General features: G+C 32.6%; 1 protein-coding gene across 3 annotated transcripts in view; it reads left to right on the top strand.

Moving 5' to 3' along the window:
* LOC143226805 (uncharacterized) overlaps positions 1-17,178 on the top strand; it is a 76,498-nt gene extending 59,320 nt beyond the window's left edge. For all 3 annotated transcript variants that reach the window (XM_076458240.1, XM_076458241.1, XM_076458242.1), the window contains 2 exons: positions 5,331-5,753; positions 15,695-17,178. In XM_076458240.1, coding sequence (XP_076314355.1) covers positions 5,331-5,753; positions 15,695-15,760 — 489 coding nt within the window. In that variant the 3' untranslated portion in view covers positions 15,761-17,178. The remainder of the gene's footprint in view (positions 1-5,330; positions 5,754-15,694) is intronic.
* The last annotated feature ends 5,704 nt before the right edge of the window (positions 17,179-22,882 follow it).

Raw genomic sequence — 22,882 nt, 5'->3', positions numbered from 1 at the left:
GGGGCGGCTAACGCAGATAGCCCTCGTGTAGCTTTGCGCGAAATTCAAAACAAACAAACAAAATCTATCTCAGAAACACTCTTTGAGGTCTCTGATGTACATAAGGTTTATTGAATTAGCATTGGATCAAGTGCCTATATACTATTTTCGATTTATTTAACATAGTAAAACTGTGAAAGAAAAAATTTGTGGCAGGGATTAGAACCCAAAACTGCAGCAAGTTTCTAGATTTTTTAAATGTATTTATTAGTATTTATTACATTGTATAGACCAATATTAACATACTTAATTTTAATGGCATCGTATGAGGTAATAATTTGATCTACTGGTTACTTCAAGTTATTTATCATATACAGTCCTTGTAATAACGCCGCTGTGGAACTAACATGTGTAATATAAATTATCTGCAGTTGGCGCATGACTTGTTGATTTGCATATTCCAAAGGGTTTTATCATAATGTGTTCATCCCTCTTTATTATGTTGAAGTAATTTAATACTTGAAATCCATTCAGAAAACATTTCATGAGATTCAAACACAAACGTTACCAAGACTCTCCTGCTAGTGAAATTTAACTAGCTTAACTCTTGATGACGAGAAACCTACTTGACATAAAAATATATCTCAGGACGGTTGGTATGGGTAGTAACACTTTTACTAACAAAGCAGAAAACAGCGTTTCGACCTTTTGAGATACGTAACTAACGTAACTGTTTTGAATGATAATTTGAGAACATAGTTAAGAATCGTCTGTGAGTAGTCAAAGTTCTTCTGGACAGAGTTAAGAATCGTCTGTGAGTAGTCAAAGTTCTTCTGGACAGAGTTAAGAATCGTCTGTGAGTAGTCAAAGTTCTTCTGGACAGAGTTAAGAATCGTCTGTGAGTAGTCAAAGTTCTTCTGGACATAGTTAAGAATCGTCTGTGAGTAGTCAAAGTTCTTCTGGACATAGTTAAGAATCGTCTGTGAGTAGTCAAAGTTCTTCTGGACATAGTTAAGAATCGTCTGTGAGTAGTCAAAGTTCTTCTGGACATAGTTAAGAATCGTCTGTGAGTAGTCAAAGTTCTTCTGGACAGAGTTAAGAATCGTCTGTGAGTAGTCAAAGTACTTCTGGACATAGTTAAGAATCGTCTGTGAGTAGTCAAAGTTCTTCTGGACAGAGTTAAGAATCGTCTGTGAGTAGTCAAAGTTCTTCTGGACAGAGTTAAGAATCGTCTGTGAGTAGTCAAAGTTCTTCTGGACATAGTTAAGAATCGTCTGTGAGTAGTCAAAGTTCTTCTGGACAGAGTTAAGAATCGTCTGTGAGTAGTCAAAGTTCTTCTGGACAGAGTTAAGAATCGTCTGTGAGTAGTCAAAGTTCTTCTGGACAGAGTTAAGAATCGTCTGTGAGTAGTCAAAGTTCTTCTGGACAGAGTTAAGAATCGTCTGTGAGTAGTCAAAGTTCTTCTGGACATAGTTAAGAATCGTCTGTGAGTAGTCAAAGTTCTTCTGGACATAGTTAAGAATCGTCTGTGAGTAGTCAAAGTTCTTCTGGACATAGTTAAGAATCGTCTGTGAGTAGTCAAAGTTCTTCTGGACATAGTTAAGAATCGTCTGTGAGTAGTCAAAGTTCTTCTGGACATAGTTAAGAATCGTCTGTGAGTAGTCAAAGTTCTTCTGGACATAGTTAAGAATCGTCTGTGAGTAGTCAAAGTTCTTCTGGACATAGTTAAGAATCGTCTGTGAGTAGTCAAAGTCAAACTTCTGGACAGAGTTAAGAATCGTCTGTGAGTAGTCAAAGTACTTCTGGACAGAGTTAAGAATCGTCTGTGAGTAGTCAAAGTTCTTCTGGACAGAGTTAAGAATCGTTTGTGAGTAGTCAAAGTTCTTCTGGACAGAGTTAAGAATCGTCTGTGAGTAGTCAAAGTTCTTCTGGACAGAGTTAAGAATCGTCTGTGAGTAGTCAAAGTTCTTCTGGACAGAGTTAAGAATCGTCTGTGAGTAGTCAAAGTTCTTCTGGACATAGTTAAGAATCGTCTGTGAGTAGTCAAAGTTCTTCTGGACTGTGAGTAGTCAAAGTTCTTCTGGACAGAGTTAAGAATCGTCTGTGAGTAGTCAAAGTTCTTCTGGACAGAGTTAAGAATCGTCTGTGAGTAGTCAAAGTTCTTCTGGACAGTTAAGAATCGTCTTAGTAGTCAAAGTTCTTCTGGACATAGTTAATCGTCTGTGAGTAGTCAAAGTTCTTCTGGACATAGTTAAGAATCGTCTGTGAGTAGTCAAAGTTCTTCTGGACAGAGTTAAGAATCGTCTGTGAGTAGTCAAAGTTCTTCTGGACAGAGTTAAGAATCGTCTGTGAGTAGTCAAAGTTCTTCTGGACAGAGTTAAGAATCGTCTGTGAGTAGTCAAAGTTCTTCTGGACAGAGTTAAGAATCGTCTGTGAGTAGTCAAAGTTCTTCTGGACAGAGTTAAGAATCGTCTGTGAGTAGTCAAAGTTCTTCTGGACAGAGTTAAGAATCGTCTGTGAGTAGTCAAAGTTCTTCTGGACAGAGTTAAGAATCGTCTGTGAGTAGTCAAAGTTCTTCTGGACATAGTTAAGAATCGTCTGTGAGTAGTCAAAGTTCTTCTGGACATAGTTAAGAATCGTCTGTGAGTAGTCAAAGTTCTTCTGGACAGAGTTAAGAATCGTCTGTGAGTAGTCAAAGTTCTTCTGGACAGAGTTAAGAATCGTCTGTGAGTAGTCAAAGTTCTTCTGGACAGAGTTAAGAATCGTCTGTGAGTAGTCAAAGTTCTTCTGGACATAGTTAAGAATCGTCTGTGAGTAGTCAAAGTTCTTCTGGACAGAGTTAAGAATCGTCTGTGAGTAGTCAAAGTTCTTCTGGACAGAGTTAAGAAAGACTTCTGGACAGAGTTAAGTCTGTGAGTAGTCAAAGTTCTTCTGGACAGAGTTAAGAATCGTTTGTGAGTAGTCAAAGTACTTCTGGACAGAGTTAAGAATCGTCTGTGAGTAGTCAAAGTTCTTCTGGACAGAGTTAAGAATCGTCTGTGAGTAGTCAAAGTTCTTCTGGACAGAGTTAAGAATCGTTTGTGAGTAGTCAAAGTTCTTCTGGACAGAGTTAAGAATCGTCTGTGAGTAGTCAAAGTACTTCTGGACAGAGTTAAGAATCGTCTGTGAGTAGTCAAAGTTCTTCTGGACATAGTTAAGAATCGTCTGTGAGTAGTCAAAGTTCTTCTGGACATAGTTAAGAATCGTCTGTGAGTAGTCAAAGTTCTTCTGGACAGAGTTAAGAATCGTCTGTGAGTAGTCAAAGTTCTTCTGGACATAGTTAAGAATCGTTTGTGAGTAGTCAAAGTTCTTCTGGATGACAATAAGAAAAACTATTATGTTTTGACATGATACAGAAATCAGTAAATTCTTTGAAGTTCAAAAGGTTTCCGATTTTCTTGCTTATTGTTCAAATTATGTGGCTTGCACGTGATTGGTTAGTTTTCTGTAAATTTTCTTGCAGATTTGAAACACGTACCACGAAGAATATCTGGTACATGTATGAGGATCAAAGGTTCGATATATTATACATTGAACATGCTCCACGTTTTTGCTATGGGTGCATAATAAAATTGAGAATCAATCCCATTATTTGCTTCAAAGAGCTGGACAAAACATTTGTAGCGACGAGTGCTGCTATCTGGCAACCATACTTTTGGTCTGTAGTTTAAAATTAAGAATGGATATTCCTGAACCACAGGCCTTTCATTTGGTCGTTTAAACCATTTACACACATGATTCTGATCAAATTGAATATTCCAGTTCCTTTTTCGAAACGTCCCCTGCTGGTACAGCGGTAAGTTTTCGGATTTACAATGCTAAAATCAGGGGATCGATTCCCCTCTGTGGACGACTCAGCAGATAACCTGATGTGACTTTGCTATATGAAAACACACACACGTTTTCAAGATAGACTTACATTTAAGGATGTATGTGTATTAATAGTATGCTTGAAGTAAAAAACAAAAGAGGGAAATATGAAATAATCAAAATGAAAATCGACGCCAAAATTCTTTATTGATTTATCATTTAGATCTGATTATGGCTGTGAATCAGAATAGAATAGAATAAATTACTTTTATTTGTTTCAGTATTTAGGATTTTTGTTTCACAATATTTCGGCATTAGACTTACTTCGTGCGAAATAATGTATGAAACAGCTACCTATATTATTTTTAAAAAACAAGTCTATAAACGAAACAGAGATAGACAAGCGTTGCGAAACTAGAAAACTACTGAAACACTGGGGAAACTTTGTTCGCTTAGGATAAAAAATGTTTAAATATAATTTTAAATGTGTTTTTATAAACATTCTGTGTATCAATTTTTATATAAAATTCATGAAAGTTAAACTATGAATGAGAAATAGAGCTAACTTCAATTAACTTTTGAATATTAAAGTTATTTAGTGAAAAAATTACGCATCTTCTCCAAGAATCCAAGTAATTGTAGGTTGCGTTTTGATCTCACTTTTCGTCACACACAAAGTAAAAGTTAACTTCAACATCACTGAAGAGAATGCAAATATAACATTTTCGTTACACAGTTACCTAAGCCTAATGAATTATTTCTTTTGGTTACGGCATGGCATGGCCAAGCGCGTAAGGCGTGCGACTCGTAATCCGAGGGTCGCGAGTTCGCGCTCGCGTCGCGCCAAACATGCTCGCCCTCCCAGCCATGGGGTCGTTATAATGTGACGGTCAATCCCACTATTCATTGGTAAAAGAGTAGCCCAAGAGTTGGCGGTGGGTGGTGATGACTAGCTGCCTTCCCTCTAGTCTTACACTGCAAAATTAGGGACGGCTAGCACAGATAGCCCTCGAGTAGCTTTGTGCGAAATTCCAAAACTTTTGGTTATATATAAATCAATTCCACTAAATTTTGTCCAAATACATTCCGCGATGTTTAAGCAGAAAGAAAAAAAAGCTAACAGACATACAGAATGAATGCCACTAATTAAAAATAAGTTTGGATCCTTTGTTAACTGTTGAAAATAACATATACTATTGTTATGTGATTATTTATCGTTCAAAGTAACTTCAGTTGTATCTTTTGTTTACTACTCAAGTTGAATAAATGTTGAGTCAAATTTTAATTTTACTACAGTGATGCAACACAAAAAAAGCTTGTAAATTTAAGTTGGTATATCTTCATTTATTTCTTACTAAACAAATGTTTCTTTTCAAATTTGATAATGCATACGCATTTGGCATTGGCTTTGTCTCAATATATTGTCAATTGAATCAAACAAATTAATACCGTATTTTTCAAAACATTAATGTAATTTAAATTATCTCTTGAAATATTTTTAGGAAAATACTGAGCCAAAACCTGAAGAAACAAACCAGGTAGTTGGCGCTGAGGAAGGAACGAAAGAAGCTGAAGAAGACAAAGGCACTGATGACAAACCTAAAGAAGAGGCTTCAAACGAGGAAAAAAAGCAACCTTCGGAAGAAATACAGAAGAAATCAGATACTCAGGAGCAGTCAGGTAGTGATGAAAAATGTACAGAAGAGACTACCACACTAACCCAAGCAGCGACAGCCGAGGTTAAAGAGGAAGACGACAACGCCCAAGTGCCTGCTTCTCCTGACCACGCAGCGAGTGAGGCCCCAACACCACCAGTGACCGATTCCCCAGAGAAAGCTAGCGATGGCACTACCAAACCATTTGAAACTCAAAGTACTAATGAAACCAGTGAGGAAGCAAGCGATAAAAAACAAACTGAAGATAAGGTAAATATCAGGCCTTGCTTCATTTTTAATACGTGGAAGGCTTTGAGGTAAATATTAGGCCTTGCCTAATTTCTAATACGTGGAAAGCTTTGAGGCAACGGGAATGATTTTTATGTAGTAAATATTTATTCCCATTTTATCTCTATGTTTTGGAAAGAAATTGTGTCAGTGCTTTCCACTTTGCACAGTCACTGGTGTAGACTTTACAAGAGTTGTTATATTTGATGACATTTTTATCAGGATTCAAGGATGTTATTATTCCTGTAGCCTAAATTATTAATATAGATATTTATCATTGTTTAGCTTTAGAAATGTTAATGTAACGTGACAGTTGTGACCTTATTGCCTGAAACTTTCTCCTAGGTTTAGTATGCAATCTCAGAAATATAAAAAGTGAATTAGGAGTGTGACTTAGTTATTTAGTAATCAGTGCATAGTTTTGTAAGTTTGTCTGTTAATTGTTGTGAATATTGAGTTCGTGTTATGATGAAGAATTAGTGATACCAAATTATCAAGTAACTGGATGTTTGTTAGTTTAGTTTAAAGTTAGGTCTATCGTAAACATTATTTAGATTGACCGTGGAAATTAAAAAATATAAGCGTATGTAACCGAAAAATTCAAAAGAATCCATCCAACAATAGAAACCGTTAAAATATTATTATGCAACTCTGATGTTCTGACAAACATACTTGACATACTTGCAATAAAACTTGACAAGAGGGCTTAAGCACTCTTCGTTTCAATTTTAAAATGTACTTTAAAAATACGGTGAAAATGTAAATAGCGTTAAGTAAGTCTGTGAAACTAGTTAAAGCATATAGTTCAGAAGTTATACCTAACTTCCTGAAGACATAGGCCGAAAGTTAGGCTTATGACATGATCAGTGTACCAGGTTATGGTCTAACATATGCCATGTGCTTGAGAATCGCTGATCTAAGCGATCCAAATAATCTAAGTAATCCAAGGAACCCTTAACCTATCGATGTTTTTGTTGTGAAAAAAATAATGTGTACATAAAAAGCTGTGTCCCAAAATTAAATGTCTAATTTCATATAACTTTAATTTTACGAAAAACATTTTTTTATTCTATAAGTCATATTTTTAAAATACTCTCATGAAATTTCGAGCGTAATTTGAGGGGCCCCTGGCGTAATCGTTGTGCCTTCCAATTTGAGAAGCGCCTTATATTTAATGTCGTCGCTAATTTGTAAAGAGATGTAGTTGTCAGTAGTTTACAGAATAAATTGAATATAGTAAAAATGGTTTGATAAATTCAACTTCGCGAAAAAAACTATGAGATTTGTGTGTAAGTACAGACAACGTCTTTTGATTTCTTAAGTTTCAATATAAAATTTAAAAGTATTTACGAAAGAGACGTTATTAGAAAAATGAATTATTTTTATTGTTTTACACGATAAATAAGGAAGATTACTCATAACTGACCAAGAAGTGGTATAATTTTTCCAACACTTGCCAAAGTCTTTCCTTCATTTGTACTACAAGCTTTCCTTGTTATTGAGAAATTCCGTGCGGAGGCGTTACACAATTCTTATGAGCATTATTTTAAATCAGAAACTCCTTCATATAATATTTATGTTACGAAGTTTCAAATCGTGTTTGTGATGGTGCTGTAGTAACTAGAGATAATGGATATGTAGTTATATAACTCTTTATACAACTGTTTATTTGTATTAAGTCTTTGTATAAAACTTCAGTTACATTTAGATGTTTTCATTTTAACCTCTATTAAATTTGCACTCGTTCATGCTGACGTTGTAATGAGCTAGATAGTCAACGTCCTTGGCATATGATCGAGTCAGAGTAACAGCAAGCCAACTGATGTCAGTCAAACCCCGTTTCTGTAAACTAATTGTTAGGTTAGTAGACGTTGGAATAGCTTAGGATAGCATGAATATGCTCGTTTAATTTGTACTCGCCCGCTCTCTCTTGTTACATTTCAAGGGGCTTATAAAACAGGGGTCAACCTTTTATGTTTATGTTGTTGTCGTATAAATATAGCTCGCCTGTTGTCTTGAATGTACAGTCAGATCAAAGTGAAAGATAGATGTTTTTGTCTTTTGAGTGCTGAATAAAATAAACTTACACAGTAGGTTAGTGACATATTTTTATATATGTATTTGGTAAGATTTTTTATATTTGTTATTAACCGTAAAGCTACATAAAGAGCTATCTGCACTCTTCCCACGACGTTTATAAAAAACCCGGTTTCCAGCAATGTAAGTCCACAGACATACCGCTGTGCCACTGGGAAAGAGGCGAGGAGAGCTTTGTAAAGGACAGTACCCGGCATGGCCAAGTGGGCTAAGGCGTTCGCCTCGTAATCTCCGTCGTACTAAACATGCTCGCCCTTTCAGCCGTGGGGACGTTATAATGTGATAGTCAATCCCACTATTTGTTGGTAAAAGACTAGCCCAAGAGTTGGCGGTGGGTGGTGATGACTAGATGCCTTTTCTCTAGTCTTGCACTGCTAAATTAGGGACGGCTAGCACATATGGCCCTGGTGTAGTTTTGCGCGAAATTCAAAAACAAACAAAACAAAGGACAGAAGTACACACGTTGACAAGCCTGCAACTTGTTGATATTGTGTGTTATACAGATAGAAGTAAAAGATGTTGGTACTATATTACTGGTACAGACAGAAATAACATTTTGACAAACCATCGGTTTTATAGTAATGGTATTGTTGATACAAAACCACCATAAATACTGATAGAAAACTGTGCAGAAAATTACACAGTGATTATTGAAAGATAAAAATAAAAATGTTGAAGCTTAAACCATTAAGAAGTTAATTACAAATATATAGATATCTGTACTATCTATAGTAAAGTGATGTATATAGTTATATACATACAACTATCTGTTGTACATACTACAGATATATACATATATACATACTGTTGTCAATACAATGCTAACTACAGATATATATATATACATACTGTTGTCAATACAATGCTAACTACAGATATATATATATACATACTGTTGTCAATACAATGCTAACTACAGATATATATATATATACACATACTGTTGTCAATACAATGCTAACTACAGATATATACATATATACATACTGTTGTCAATACAATGCTAACTACAGATATATATATATACACATACTGTTGTCAATACAATGCTAACTACAGATATATATATACACATACTGTTGTCAATACAATGCTAACTACAGATATATATATACACATACTGTTGTCAATACAATGCTAACTACAGATATATATATACACATACTGTTGTCAATACAATGCTAACTACAGATATATATATATACATACTGTTGTCAGTACAATGCTAACTACAGATATATATATATACACATACCTGTTGTCAATACAATGCTAACTACAGATATATATATATACACATACTGTTGTCAATACAATGCTAACTACAGATATATATATACACATACTGTTGTCAGTACAATGCTATCTACAGATATATATATATATATATATATATATACATACCGTTGTTGTCATATAATGCTTTATCTACAGATATATATATATATATATACATACTACCGTTGTTGTCAATACAATGCTATCTACAGATATATATATATATACATACTGTTGTCAATACAATGCTAACTACAGATATATATATATATACATACTGTTGTCAATACAATGCTAACTACAGATATATATATATATACATACTGTTGTCAATACAATGCTAACTACAGATATATATATATATACATACCTGTTGTCAATACAATGCTAACTACGGATATATATATATATACATACTGTTGTCAATACAATGCTAACTACGGATATATATATATATACATACTGTTGTCAATACAATGCTAACTACAGGATATATATATATACATACTGTTGTCAATACAATGCTAACTACAGATATATATATATATATATATATATTATACATACCGTTGTCAATACAATGCTAACTACAGATATATATATATATATATATATATATATATTGTTGTCATATACAATGCTAACTACATGTATATATAATGCTATACTACATATACATACCTGTTGTCAATACAATGCTAACTACAGATATATATATATATGTACATACCGTTGTCAATACAATGCTAACTACAGATATATATATATATATACATACTGTTGTCAATACAATGCTAACTACAGATATATATATATATATACATACTGTTGTCAATACAATGCTAACTACAGATATATATATATATATATACATACTGTTGTCAGTACAATGCTATCTACAGATATATATATATATATACATACTGTTGTCAATACAATGCTAACTACAGGATATATATATATATATATATACCGTTGTCAATACAATGCTAACTACAGATATATATATATACATACTGTTGTCAATACAATGCTAACTACAGATATATATATATATATACATACTGTTGTCAATACAATGCTAACTACAGATATATATATATATATATATATATATACATACTGTTGTCAATACAATGCTAACTACAGATATATATATATATATATACACATACCTGTTGTCAATACAATGCTAACTACAGATATATATATATACATACTGTTGTCAGTACAATGCTAACTACAGATATATATATATATACATACTGTTGTCAATACAATGCTAACTACAGATATATATATATATATATATATACATACTGTTGTCAATACAATGCTAACTACAGATATATATATATATACATACTGTTGTCAGTACAATGCTATCTACAGATATATATATATATATATATACATACTGTTGTCAATACAATGCTATCTACAGATATATATATATATACATACTGTTGTCAATACAATGCTAACTACAGATATATATATATATACATACTGTTGTCAATACAATGCTAACTACAGATATATATATATATACTGTTGTCAATACAATGCTAACTACAGATATATATATATACATACTGTTGTCAATACAATGCTAACTACAGATATATATATATATACTGTTGTCAATACAATGCTAACTACAGATATATATATACATACTGTTGTCAATACAATGCTAACTACAGATATATATATACATACATACTGTTGTCAATACAATGCTAACTACAGATATATATATATATATATATACATGTTGTCAATACAATGCTAACTACAGATATATATATATATACATACTGTTGTCAATACAATGCTAACTACAGATATATATATATATATATACATACTGTTGTCAATACAATGCTAACTACAGATATATATATATATACATACTGTTGTCAATACAATGCTAACTACAGATATATATATATATATACATACTGTTGTCAATACAATGCTAACTACAGATATATATATATATATACATACTGTTGTCAATACAATGCTAACTACAGATATATATATATATATACATACTGTTGTTATCGATAATGCTAACTACAGATATAGATATATATATATATACATACCTGTTGTCAATACAATGCTAACTACGGAGATATATATATATATACATACTGTTGTCAATACAATGCTAACTACAGATATATATATATATATATACATACTGTTGTCAATACAATGCTAACTACAGATATATATATATATATATATACATACTGTTGTCAATACAATGCTAACTACAGATATATATATATATATATACATACTGTTGTCAATACAATGCTAACTACAGATATATATATATACATACATACTGTTGTCAATACAATGCTAACTACAGATATATATATATATATACATACTGTTGTCAATACAATGCTAACTACAGATATATATATATATATACATACTGTTGTCAATACAATGCTAACTACAGATATATATATATATATATACATACTGTTGTCAATACAATGCTAACTACAGATATATATATATATATATACATACTGTTGTCAATACAATGCTAACTACAGATATATATATATATATATATATACATATACATACTGTTATCAATACAATGCTAACTACAGATATATATATATATATACATACCGTTGTCAATACAATGCTAACTACAGATATATATATATATATACATACTGTTGTCAATACAATGCTAACTACGGATATATATATATACATACTGTTGTCAATACAATGCTAACTACAGATATATATATATATATATATACATACTGTTGTCAATACAATGCTAACTACAGATATATATATATATATATACATACTGTTGTCAATACAATGCTAACTACAGATATATATATATACATACTGTTGTCAATACAATGCTAACTACAGAGATATATATATATATATACATACTGTTGTCAATACAATGCTAACTACAGATATATATATATATATACATACTGTTGTCAATACAATGCTAACTACAGATATATATATATACACATACTGTTGTCAATACAATGCTAACTACAGATGGATATATATATATACATACTGTTGTCAATACAATGCTAACTACAGATATATATATATATATACATACTGTTGTCAATACAATGCTAACTACAGATATATATATATATACATACATACTGTTGTCAATACAATGCTAACTACAGATATATATATATATATATACATACCTGTTGTCAATACAATGCTAACTACAGGATATATATATATATATACATACCGTTGTCAATACAATGCTAACTACAGATATATATATATATATATACATACCTGTTGTCAATACAATGCTAACTACACGGATATATATATATATATATACATACTGTTGTCTGTTAACTACGGATAATATATATATATACATGCTGTTATACGATATATATATACATTACTGTTGTCAATACAATGCTAACTACATGATATATATATATATATATATACATACTGTTGTCAATACAATGCTAACTACGGATATATATATATATATATACATACTGTTGTCAATACAATGCTAACTACAGATATATATATATACATACTGTTGTCAATACTAACTACAGATATATATATATATACATACCTGTTGTCAATACAATGCTAACTACAGATATATATATACATACTGTTGTCAATACAATGCTAACTACGGATATATATATATATACCTGTTGTCAATACAATGCTAACTACGAGATATATATATATACATACTGTTGTCAATACAATGCTAACTACAGATATATATATATATACATACCTGTTGTCAATACAATGCTAACTACGGATATATATATATATACATACTGTTGTCAATACAATGCTAACTACGGATATATATATATATACATACTGTTGTCAATACAATGCTAACTACAGATATATATATATATATACATACTGTTGTCAATACAGTGTTAACTACAGATATATATATATATACATACTGTTGTCAATACAATGCTAACTACAGATATATATATATATATACATACCTGTTGTCAATACAGTGCTAACTACAGATATATATATATATATACATACTGTTGTCAATACAGTTGCTAACTACAGATATATATATATACATACTGTTGTCAATACAGTGCTAACTACAGATATATATATATATATATATGCATACTGTTGTCAATACAGTGCTAACTACAGATATATATATATATATATACATACTGTTGTCAATACAATGCTAACTACGGATATATATATATACATACTGTTGTCAATACAATGCTAACTACAGATATATATATATATATATACATACTGTTGTCAATACAATGCTAACTACAGATATATATATATATATACATACTGTTGTCAATACAATGCTAACTACAGATATATATATATATATATATACATACCGTTGTCAATACAATGCTAACTACAGATATATATATATATATATATACATACTGTTGTCAATACAATGCTAACTACAGGATATATATATACACATACTGTTGTCAATACAATAACTACAGATATATATATATATACATACTGTTGTCAATACAACAATAACTACAGATATATATATACATACTGTTGTCAATACAATGCTAACTACAGATATATATATACACATACTGTTGTCAATACAATGCTAACTACAGATATATATATATATATATACATACTGTTGTCAATACAATGCTAACTACAGATATATATATATATACATACTGTTGTCAATACAATGCTAACTACAGATATATATATATATACATACTGTTGTCAATACAATGCTAACTACAGATATATATATATATATACATACTGTTGTCAATACAATGCTAACTACAGATATATATATATATATACATACTGTTGTCAATACAATGCTAACTACAGATATATATATATATATATACATACTGTTGTCAATACAATGCTAACTACAGATATATATATATATATATACATACTGTTGTCAATACAATGCTAACTACAGATATATATATATACATACTGTTGTCAATACAATGCTAACTACAGATATATATATATATATATACATACTGTTGTCAATACAATGCTAACTACAGATATATATATATATATATATACATACTGTTGTCAATACAATGCTAACTACAGATATATATATACACATACTGTTGTCAATACAATAACTACAGATATATATATATATACATACTGTTGTCAATACAACAATAACTACAGATATATATATACATACTGTTGTCAATACAATGCTAACTACAGATATATATATACACATACTGTTGTCAATACAATGCTAACTACAGATATATATATATATATACATACTGTTGTCAATACAATGCTAACTACAGATATATATATATATACATACTGTTGTCAATACAATGCTAACTACAGATATATATATATATATACATACTGTTGTCAATACAATGCTAACTACAGATATATATATATATACATACTGTTGTCAATACAATGCTAACTACAGATATATATATATATACATACTGTTGTCAATACAGTGCTAACTACAGATATATATATATATACATACTGTTGTCAATACAGTGCTAACTACAGATATATATATATATACCATTACTGTTGTCAATACAGTGCTAACTACAGATATATATATATATACATACTGTTGTCAATACAGTGCTAACTACAGATATATATATATATATACATACTGTTGTCAATACAGTGCTAACTACAGATATATATATATATATATACACCTGTTGTCAATACAGTGCTAACTACAGGATATATATATATATATATACATACTGTTGTCAATACAATGCTAACTACAGATATATATATATATATACATACTGTTGTCAATACAATGCTAACTACAGATATATATATATATATATATACATACTGTTGTCAATACAATGCTAACTACAGATATATATATATATACATACTGTTGTCAATACAATGCTAACTACAGATATATATATACACATACTGTTGTCAGTACAATGCTATCTACAGATATATATATATATATATATATATATATACATACTGTTGTCAATACAATGCTATCTACAGATATATATATATATACATACTGTTGTCAATACAATGCTATCTACAGATATATATATATATACATAATGTTGTCAATACAATGCTAACTACAGATATATATATATATACATACTGTTGTCAATACAATGCAAACTACAGATATATATATACATACTGTTGTCAATACAATGCTTCGGGCAGTACCCTGCCCTAAGTATGTTCAGTAAATGACACTGACACCCTGTTCGTGCTGTATTATTATTGTTAGGTTACGTTCAGGTAAGAAGAAAAACAAAAGACATCCAGTTAGTGTTATATTATTATGTTTAATACAGAGAAATGTTGACAGCAACTGGTTATATTATTATGATTGATATTTTGCTTACATAATATTGTTTTAAAATAAACCCCATTCCTACCCCCATGTTTTTCAGCCTATTCAATTAGACGGCCAAGAAGAAGCCAATGTTGTGACTCCAAAACAAAGCAACGAAGAGTGATGGATGGACCAGCTACAGTATAGTCTGTTTCACGCTCTACGACAGCTCTAATCTATACTAAGTAAACGATATAAGAGTGATCCGACATTTTTACCGACAAACAAATTCTTTCACGACCATTAGAAACATATAGTAAACTTTTTTTTTTTTCAAACATGCAGTTTTTGTCGCATTCAAACTTTTTTTAATAACAATACCTTTGGATTCAGATTTAAACCTACTTACTAAAAGTATTTGTTCCTAAACGCATGAATTTGTAAGTTTACAGCCTTTCTCATTCTAACACTTAAGGCGACAACCAGTCGACTTATAGCCTCTATTATACATTGCTTTAAAATCGTTTTCGAGTAGGGGTGAATTTTAGTCGGTATACACCAGTAATTACAAATTGTTTTAGAGACACTAGTGAAAAATGACATATTTTCTACCAAATTCTAAATACAAAGTTTAGTAATGTAGTATTATTCTTACAATAGTTACTTTGCTGGGGAATTTTAAAACAATTTTAAGATGTTCGGGAGGAGGGGAGATGCCCATTTTCGTATACTCACAGCGCAGGTACACCAAGTATTAGTATTAATTTTTTCCAGAAATTCACCCCTGTTTTTGTGTTTATGTTTAATTAAGCAGAATGAGATTTGATTTTGTATTCGTTAAAAAGTGATTGTTTCAAACCTATTTCATCAAAGTAAACTTTGTGTCTTCTCATTTAAATTTTTCGGCACATTTCTTTACAAAACTACAATTAAGCGAACTTTAGAAACATCACATTCTATAAAGCTAAAAGGAGAAACAACAACACACACCCTTGAAAACCGTATCAAAGAATCAGTAATGTTATAATACCAGATCTCACAGAATAAAAGTATTATTGAACAACTTCACGTGTGTGAAGCCACGTGTATAGTACTGAATTGTTTGGTGTGATTATTTTTAACACTTGTGTGCGTATTCATACAAATATTTTGAATGAGTCGACGGAAGAACGCGGCCGTATTAGTGTTGGTTATACGTACCCTGAATCAGCTTTGTGGCACATGATTTTGTGTACATTTTGTAATTTCCGACTTGGCAGATTAAATTTATAATTATTTTTGTTTAATTATTTTGTTATTGTAACTTGTACTGCAAAAGCTTTGATCTGTTGTTACGTAAGGAAAATCCAGTATTTTTCTGTGATTATGAAAAATATAGACAAAGCCTGTGCCATCTAGTAACTTGAAGACGCTTTACCAGAATAAATAAATAAATATAGACATTCTAGTTGAGTAATTACTTAAGCCTAATCTCACTTCTGAAATGGATTGATGTGTATCAATGAAATCAGTAGGAGTTTCGAGTATATTTACGTAAGCTGATAGTTTGTGAGTGTATGTAAGCAACAAGTTATGTTTTTATTAATAAACAACGTGGTGAAATATTGTGATACGTGTCAATGGAAAACGTGTTGTATGAGCGATTTTATTCCTTGGTCTCCTGCTGGATCAGAGGTAAGTCTACAACGCTAAAATTAAAGGTTCAATCAATTCACCTGGGTGGACACATCAGATACATTTAAAATTATCACACTTCACAAATGCTTTTGGATTACGTAAAGTTATCTCAAATGTTCATAAGCTTTACGTATATTATAAATTCAACCAGGCTTGGCATGGCCAGGTGGGTTAAGGCGTTCGACTCGTAATCTGAGAGTCCCGGGTTTGAATCCCCGTTGCACCAAACATGCTCGCCCTTTCAGCCATGGGGGCGTTATAATGTTACGGTCAATCCTACTATTCGTTGGTAAAAGAGTGCTCAAGAGTTGACGGTGGGCGGTGGTGACTAGCTACCTTCCCTCTAGTCTTCCCTCTGCTAAATTAGGAACGGCTAGCGCAGATAGCCCTCGTGTAGCTTTGTGCGAAATTCAGAAAAATAAATTCAACCTATTTTTGTGTAAATAATTTCTCAAAACTCACATGTAAATAATAAAACTAAGTTTGTTTGCAATTAAAACAAATTACGCCATAAGATATCTAAGATCTGCCCACCAGGAGATCGAAACCCGTTTTCTAGTGTTAGCAGTCCGCAGACATGCCGCTGTTCCACTGGAAGTATTAAAACAATCTACACCCTTGTAATTAATTATTCAAAATCGAGCAAATAATTATTCAAAAATGAAAGTATGAAAATATAAAATAACCTGCTGTCTTCTGAGTAAATAGTTTCTACTAATATATCATACAGTATTGTAACGCTATGAATTAAATATCACAAAACAAGTGTTTGTCTGAAATTACGGCACGTGATCTTGAAACTGTCTTCATCATTTAAGTAAAAACTGAGAAAATAAAAAATTCAATATTTGTAAATTCTACGATAGGGTTACACACTTTAATAGCGTATTGTCTTTTCCCTTTTTAGAATTTCAAACATATTCAAATATTTTCACTTGAAAATGTTTAAATCTTTAAATATTACAGTTAAGCCTGGGGAAATTGTGATAAAAGTCGTGTTATAATGATTTTAAACGATAACGTATGCAAGAAAATATTCGTGATACTTATATTGACTACGTGGTTTGATTGGGGACCGATTTCTTTTATTTTACGTCTCAACCACCGACATAACACTATTGTTTCATGTTAAACTGTCGAAAATGCATCAGTAAACATACAAAAAAGACATATTCGTTGTTAACAATCAACCTGCACAACGGAACATCTCTGCCGTGCCTACCGCAAGAATCAAACTTCCATTTTTAGCGTTATAAGCCTTCCAGTTTCTTGTGGAAATAATGTTATAAAGGTAAATAAATAGAACGTAACCAGAGACGCTTCTTGCGCACTGAATCGGTATCAATCGGGGAGAGAAAGCGAGCAAGTGTAAAAACCAAAACCCCGTCATAGCCAGGTGGTTAAGGAGGTACATTCGCAACCTGAGGGTCGCGGGTTCACACCAAATATGCTTGCCCTTTTAACTGTGGGGGCGTTATAATGTGGTGGTCAATCTGACTATTTGTTGACCAAAGACAGCCCGAGAGTTGGAGGTGGGTGATTATGACCAGCTACCTTCCCTCTAGTCTTTCGCTGCTAAATTAAGGACGGCTAACGCAGATAACCTTGTAACTGCGCGAAATTCGTAACAAACCATGAAACCCCAAATCTTGTATTATTATAACGTTATTGCTACATTTCTTGATACATGTAATAATGTAATATTAGCTACAGGAATCCTAAACTTTGATGTCGTACCTCCAGATGGTTCAACAGTAAATCCGAGGGCTTATAGTGCTATAACAGGGTTTATATACTGGCGGTCAGCAATGTTTCATGCTTATATAGGAAACAAACCTTGAGTAGTTTTGTGTGAAAATTCTAAAGAAACAAACAAAGCTTTATGTCTAACTGTGTTGAAAGAACATTAGGGCACAAATTATACAAAGTATTCGTTGAAGTGCAAAAAAAATGAACTAATTATGAAATGTGTAGCTCTAGTTTTTTGTCATAGCTTAAAAAGAGCGATTTGAAAAATTCGTGCGTTAAATTTTGTTCTCAATACTTCATTAGTCCTAATACCTGGCCAAGCGTGTTAAGGCGTGCGACTCGTAATCTGAGGGTCGCGGGTTCGCATCCCCGTCGCGCTAGCCCTTTCAGTCGTGGGGGCGTTATAACGTGACGGTCAATCCCACTATTCGTTGGTAAAAAAAAAAGCCCAAGAGTTGGCGGTGGGTAGTGATGACTAGCTGCCTTTCCTCTAGTCTTACACTGCTAAATTAGGGACGGCTAGCACAGATAGCCCTCGTGTAGCTTTGTGCGAAATTAAAAAAAACAAAACAAATCCTAATACCTGATTGCAAATTCCGTTTTAGCATTACTTACGTTCTCATAATAGGCGGTTGTGCTACTGAGTAGTAAACATGTACATTTTGTCTAAATGCAATATTTAATAAATTACCATGTGACAAATGTCTCCTACTCAGAATTGCATCAAGCAGCCGGGTTCAAAATTATTATTTCTAAAATTCCAACACGAACAATACAGTTAAAAAGTCGATACATTAAACTTGTAATTTTATATTTTCATATTATTGTTAATTAAACACGTAATTTTGAGCTTTGAAGCTGCAACGTGACGAATTTCATGTCATTACAACTTACTCTGACATATAATCATGTTTAACTATCTTCATTTATTGTTCTTATCACTATACAGCGCTTCAAGTTTGAATTAATCCTAAGATATTCTCTAGAAATTCTGTTTGAGACTGAGAGAGCATGACATTATATGAAAAAAAACAATAATATCATCCTTCTTATAGCGTATGCTTTTGTTTGTTTATTTGTTTTAAGTTTCGCGCAAAGCTACTCAAGAGCTATCTGCACTATCGGTCCTAATTTAGTAGTGTAAGACTGGAGAGAAGGCAGCTAGTTATCACACCGCCAACTCTTGAGCTACTCATCTACCAACGAATAGTGGGATTGACCGTCATGTTATAACGCCCCCCCCCCCACGGCTGAAAAGGCGAGCATGTTTGGTATGACGGGGATTCGAACCCGCGACCTCGGATTACGAGTTGAGTTCCTTAGCCACCTTTCCATGCCGGGCTCTGATTTAGAGAGAAAACTTGGTACACCATTGAAGGAGAAAACAATACACTTGCTATCTGACTTAGGCTTAGGATAACAAGCACTTTGTTTGCTTTAATGACGCACTTGCTATCTGACTTAGGCTTAGGATAACAAGCGCTTTGTTTGCCTTAATGACGAAACGTTGGCTTAACTGTTTGTTTTAAATCTCGCTTAAAGCTACTCAAGGGCTATCTGCGTTAGCCATTCCTAATTTAGCAGTGTAAGACTGGAGGGAAGTCACTTAGTCATCACCACCTCCGCTAACTCTTGGGCTGCTCTTTAACCAACGAATAGTAGGATTTACCATCACATTATAATGCCCCCACGACTGAAAGGGCGACCATGTTTGATGCGACTGGAATTCGAACCCGCGACCCTCAGATTACGAGTCGAACGCCTTAACCCACCTGGCCATGAAGGGCCGTTAGCGTATGCACTATCCATATTATTGGTTGGGAAAGTAAGGAGATTTTAAACTTCAGATATTTTTACAGTCCACCGTTAGCAGCAGCATCTCAAGTCACCAGCGAAGTTCAGACATCTTGATCCTGTGTAAATGGCGCGCAAAATATGGTCAATGATGCGTAAAAAGGATTATTTGTGTGTGAAAGTCTGCACGTGCTCTCTAAACATGCATTTCTGATTTTTTTTTAAAACTTTAATTAAACTAAGCAGTTTACATTTCTAGACAAAGAAAGAATGAAAATATGGCACGTTTTTAAATACCAAATCCCTCCCTTAATCATTAATATTGAAAGCAGTAAAGTTGCCCTCTCGAATGGGTCAGCAGTAAGTTTGTAGACTTATAACTTTAAAATGTGAGGCACGATTCCCGCGGTAGACAGAGAACAGATAGCCTATTGAGTAGCTTTGTGAACAAAAGGAAAACTGACAACTTCAATAAAAATATTTTAAAATATCAAAAGCCATGACTCAGGTTTCTGTAACACCTTATTTCTTACATTACATAAGGTCCCCCGCTGGGACAGCGGTAAGCCTACGGATTTACAACGGTAAAATCAGGGGTTCGATTTCCCTCGATAAACACAGTAGATAGCCTGATACGGCTTTGTTATAAGAAAAAAAACACACATTAGAGAAAACACTTATGCTGCACAACACGTATTACGTACCTGAAATACGTATAATATTAAGTTAAAATACAACCACAGTACACCAAAAATAAACCTCTAAAAATGATTGTCAAATATATACTTAGAAAAATAATAAAAAATACAGTAAGTCACATAAAGAGATTGTAATTAAAAATTCAAAAATATACGAGAAAAAAATCCTTAAAAATTGAAAAACAAATCGAAGATATAAAGATTGACGAAAAGTGATATTTTACAATGAAAGCAACGTAATTATCAATTATCTATAGTGCTAACCACAATAAACAAATAAAGATATAAATGCTTATTTGACTAAACTGCAAACGATTGGGATTTTTTGTATGTGATACATAACAGACGAGTTCAGGCTTGGTGAAGTTCCTACCATTGCAACTGACGCTGGAGGGACTGAAGGCTCACCTGAAACTTGTTTTGTCTGTTTGTTTTGGAATTTCGCACAAAGCTACTCGAGGGCTATCTGTGCTAGCTGTCCCTAATTTAGCAGTGTAAGACTAGAGGGAAGGCAGCTAGTCATCACCACCCACCGCCAACTCTTGGGCTACTCTTTTACCAACGAATAGTGGGATTTACCGTCACATTATAACACCCCCACGGCTGAAATGGCGAGCATGTTTGGCGCGACCGGGATGCGAACCCGCGACCCTCAGATTACGAGTCGCACGCCTTAACACGCTTGGCCATGCCGGGCCTCACCTGAAACTGCTAACTGAATGTCTTATTCCCTGCACCAAAGAAAAAAGCTATTGTCAAATTCCAAGTCAATGCGTATAATAAAGATCTTGGCTGGCAGACCTTCGTTCAGTGGTTGCTCATTGGCCATAATTGGATCTAATTTTCTGTTGGAGTTTTCAGAACTTTGGATTACTCATTTCAAAGTAATGTGTGGATCGAATGTGCTTGGGTGTAAACAATAGTAAAACTTAGCATTTTCATCTACACAACTTCAGATTTTTTTTGCACAAACATGCTGCCAATATTCATTTGTAAACTTTACCAAAGTGCTCAGAGAAGAAATATCACAAAGACCTTTCAGTTTTTAAATGCATCAGAAATCTCAGTTATCATTTTGAGTTCTGTTAAGTTCAAGGTGTTACGTCTAATGATACTAACTATCCAAGTCTCGTATCGTCTGTCTACTTTACAGATATTTTGCTACAACTCAGTAACAATACGAATGGTTATCACAAAACGTTACACAAATACCTTGTTGCCAAAAATCGCTTGACAGTTCAAAAAGGCCCAAACTTCCTTTCAAATTAGACTGCTAACTTTTGTTGATTATTTTCGCTCATACAAACTGTCGATACTCTAGGCATCATGTTTATTAACATCTGCTGTCTTAACTGCATAGTTATCAAACATCCACCACTGGTGAAGTA

This window comes from Tachypleus tridentatus, chromosome 9, assembly GCF_004210375.1.
Source record: "Tachypleus tridentatus isolate NWPU-2018 chromosome 9, ASM421037v1, whole genome shotgun sequence".
Taxonomy (NCBI): domain Eukaryota; kingdom Metazoa; phylum Arthropoda; class Merostomata; order Xiphosura; family Limulidae; genus Tachypleus; species Tachypleus tridentatus.
This window is presented reverse-complemented; position numbering and strand designations above follow the sequence as displayed.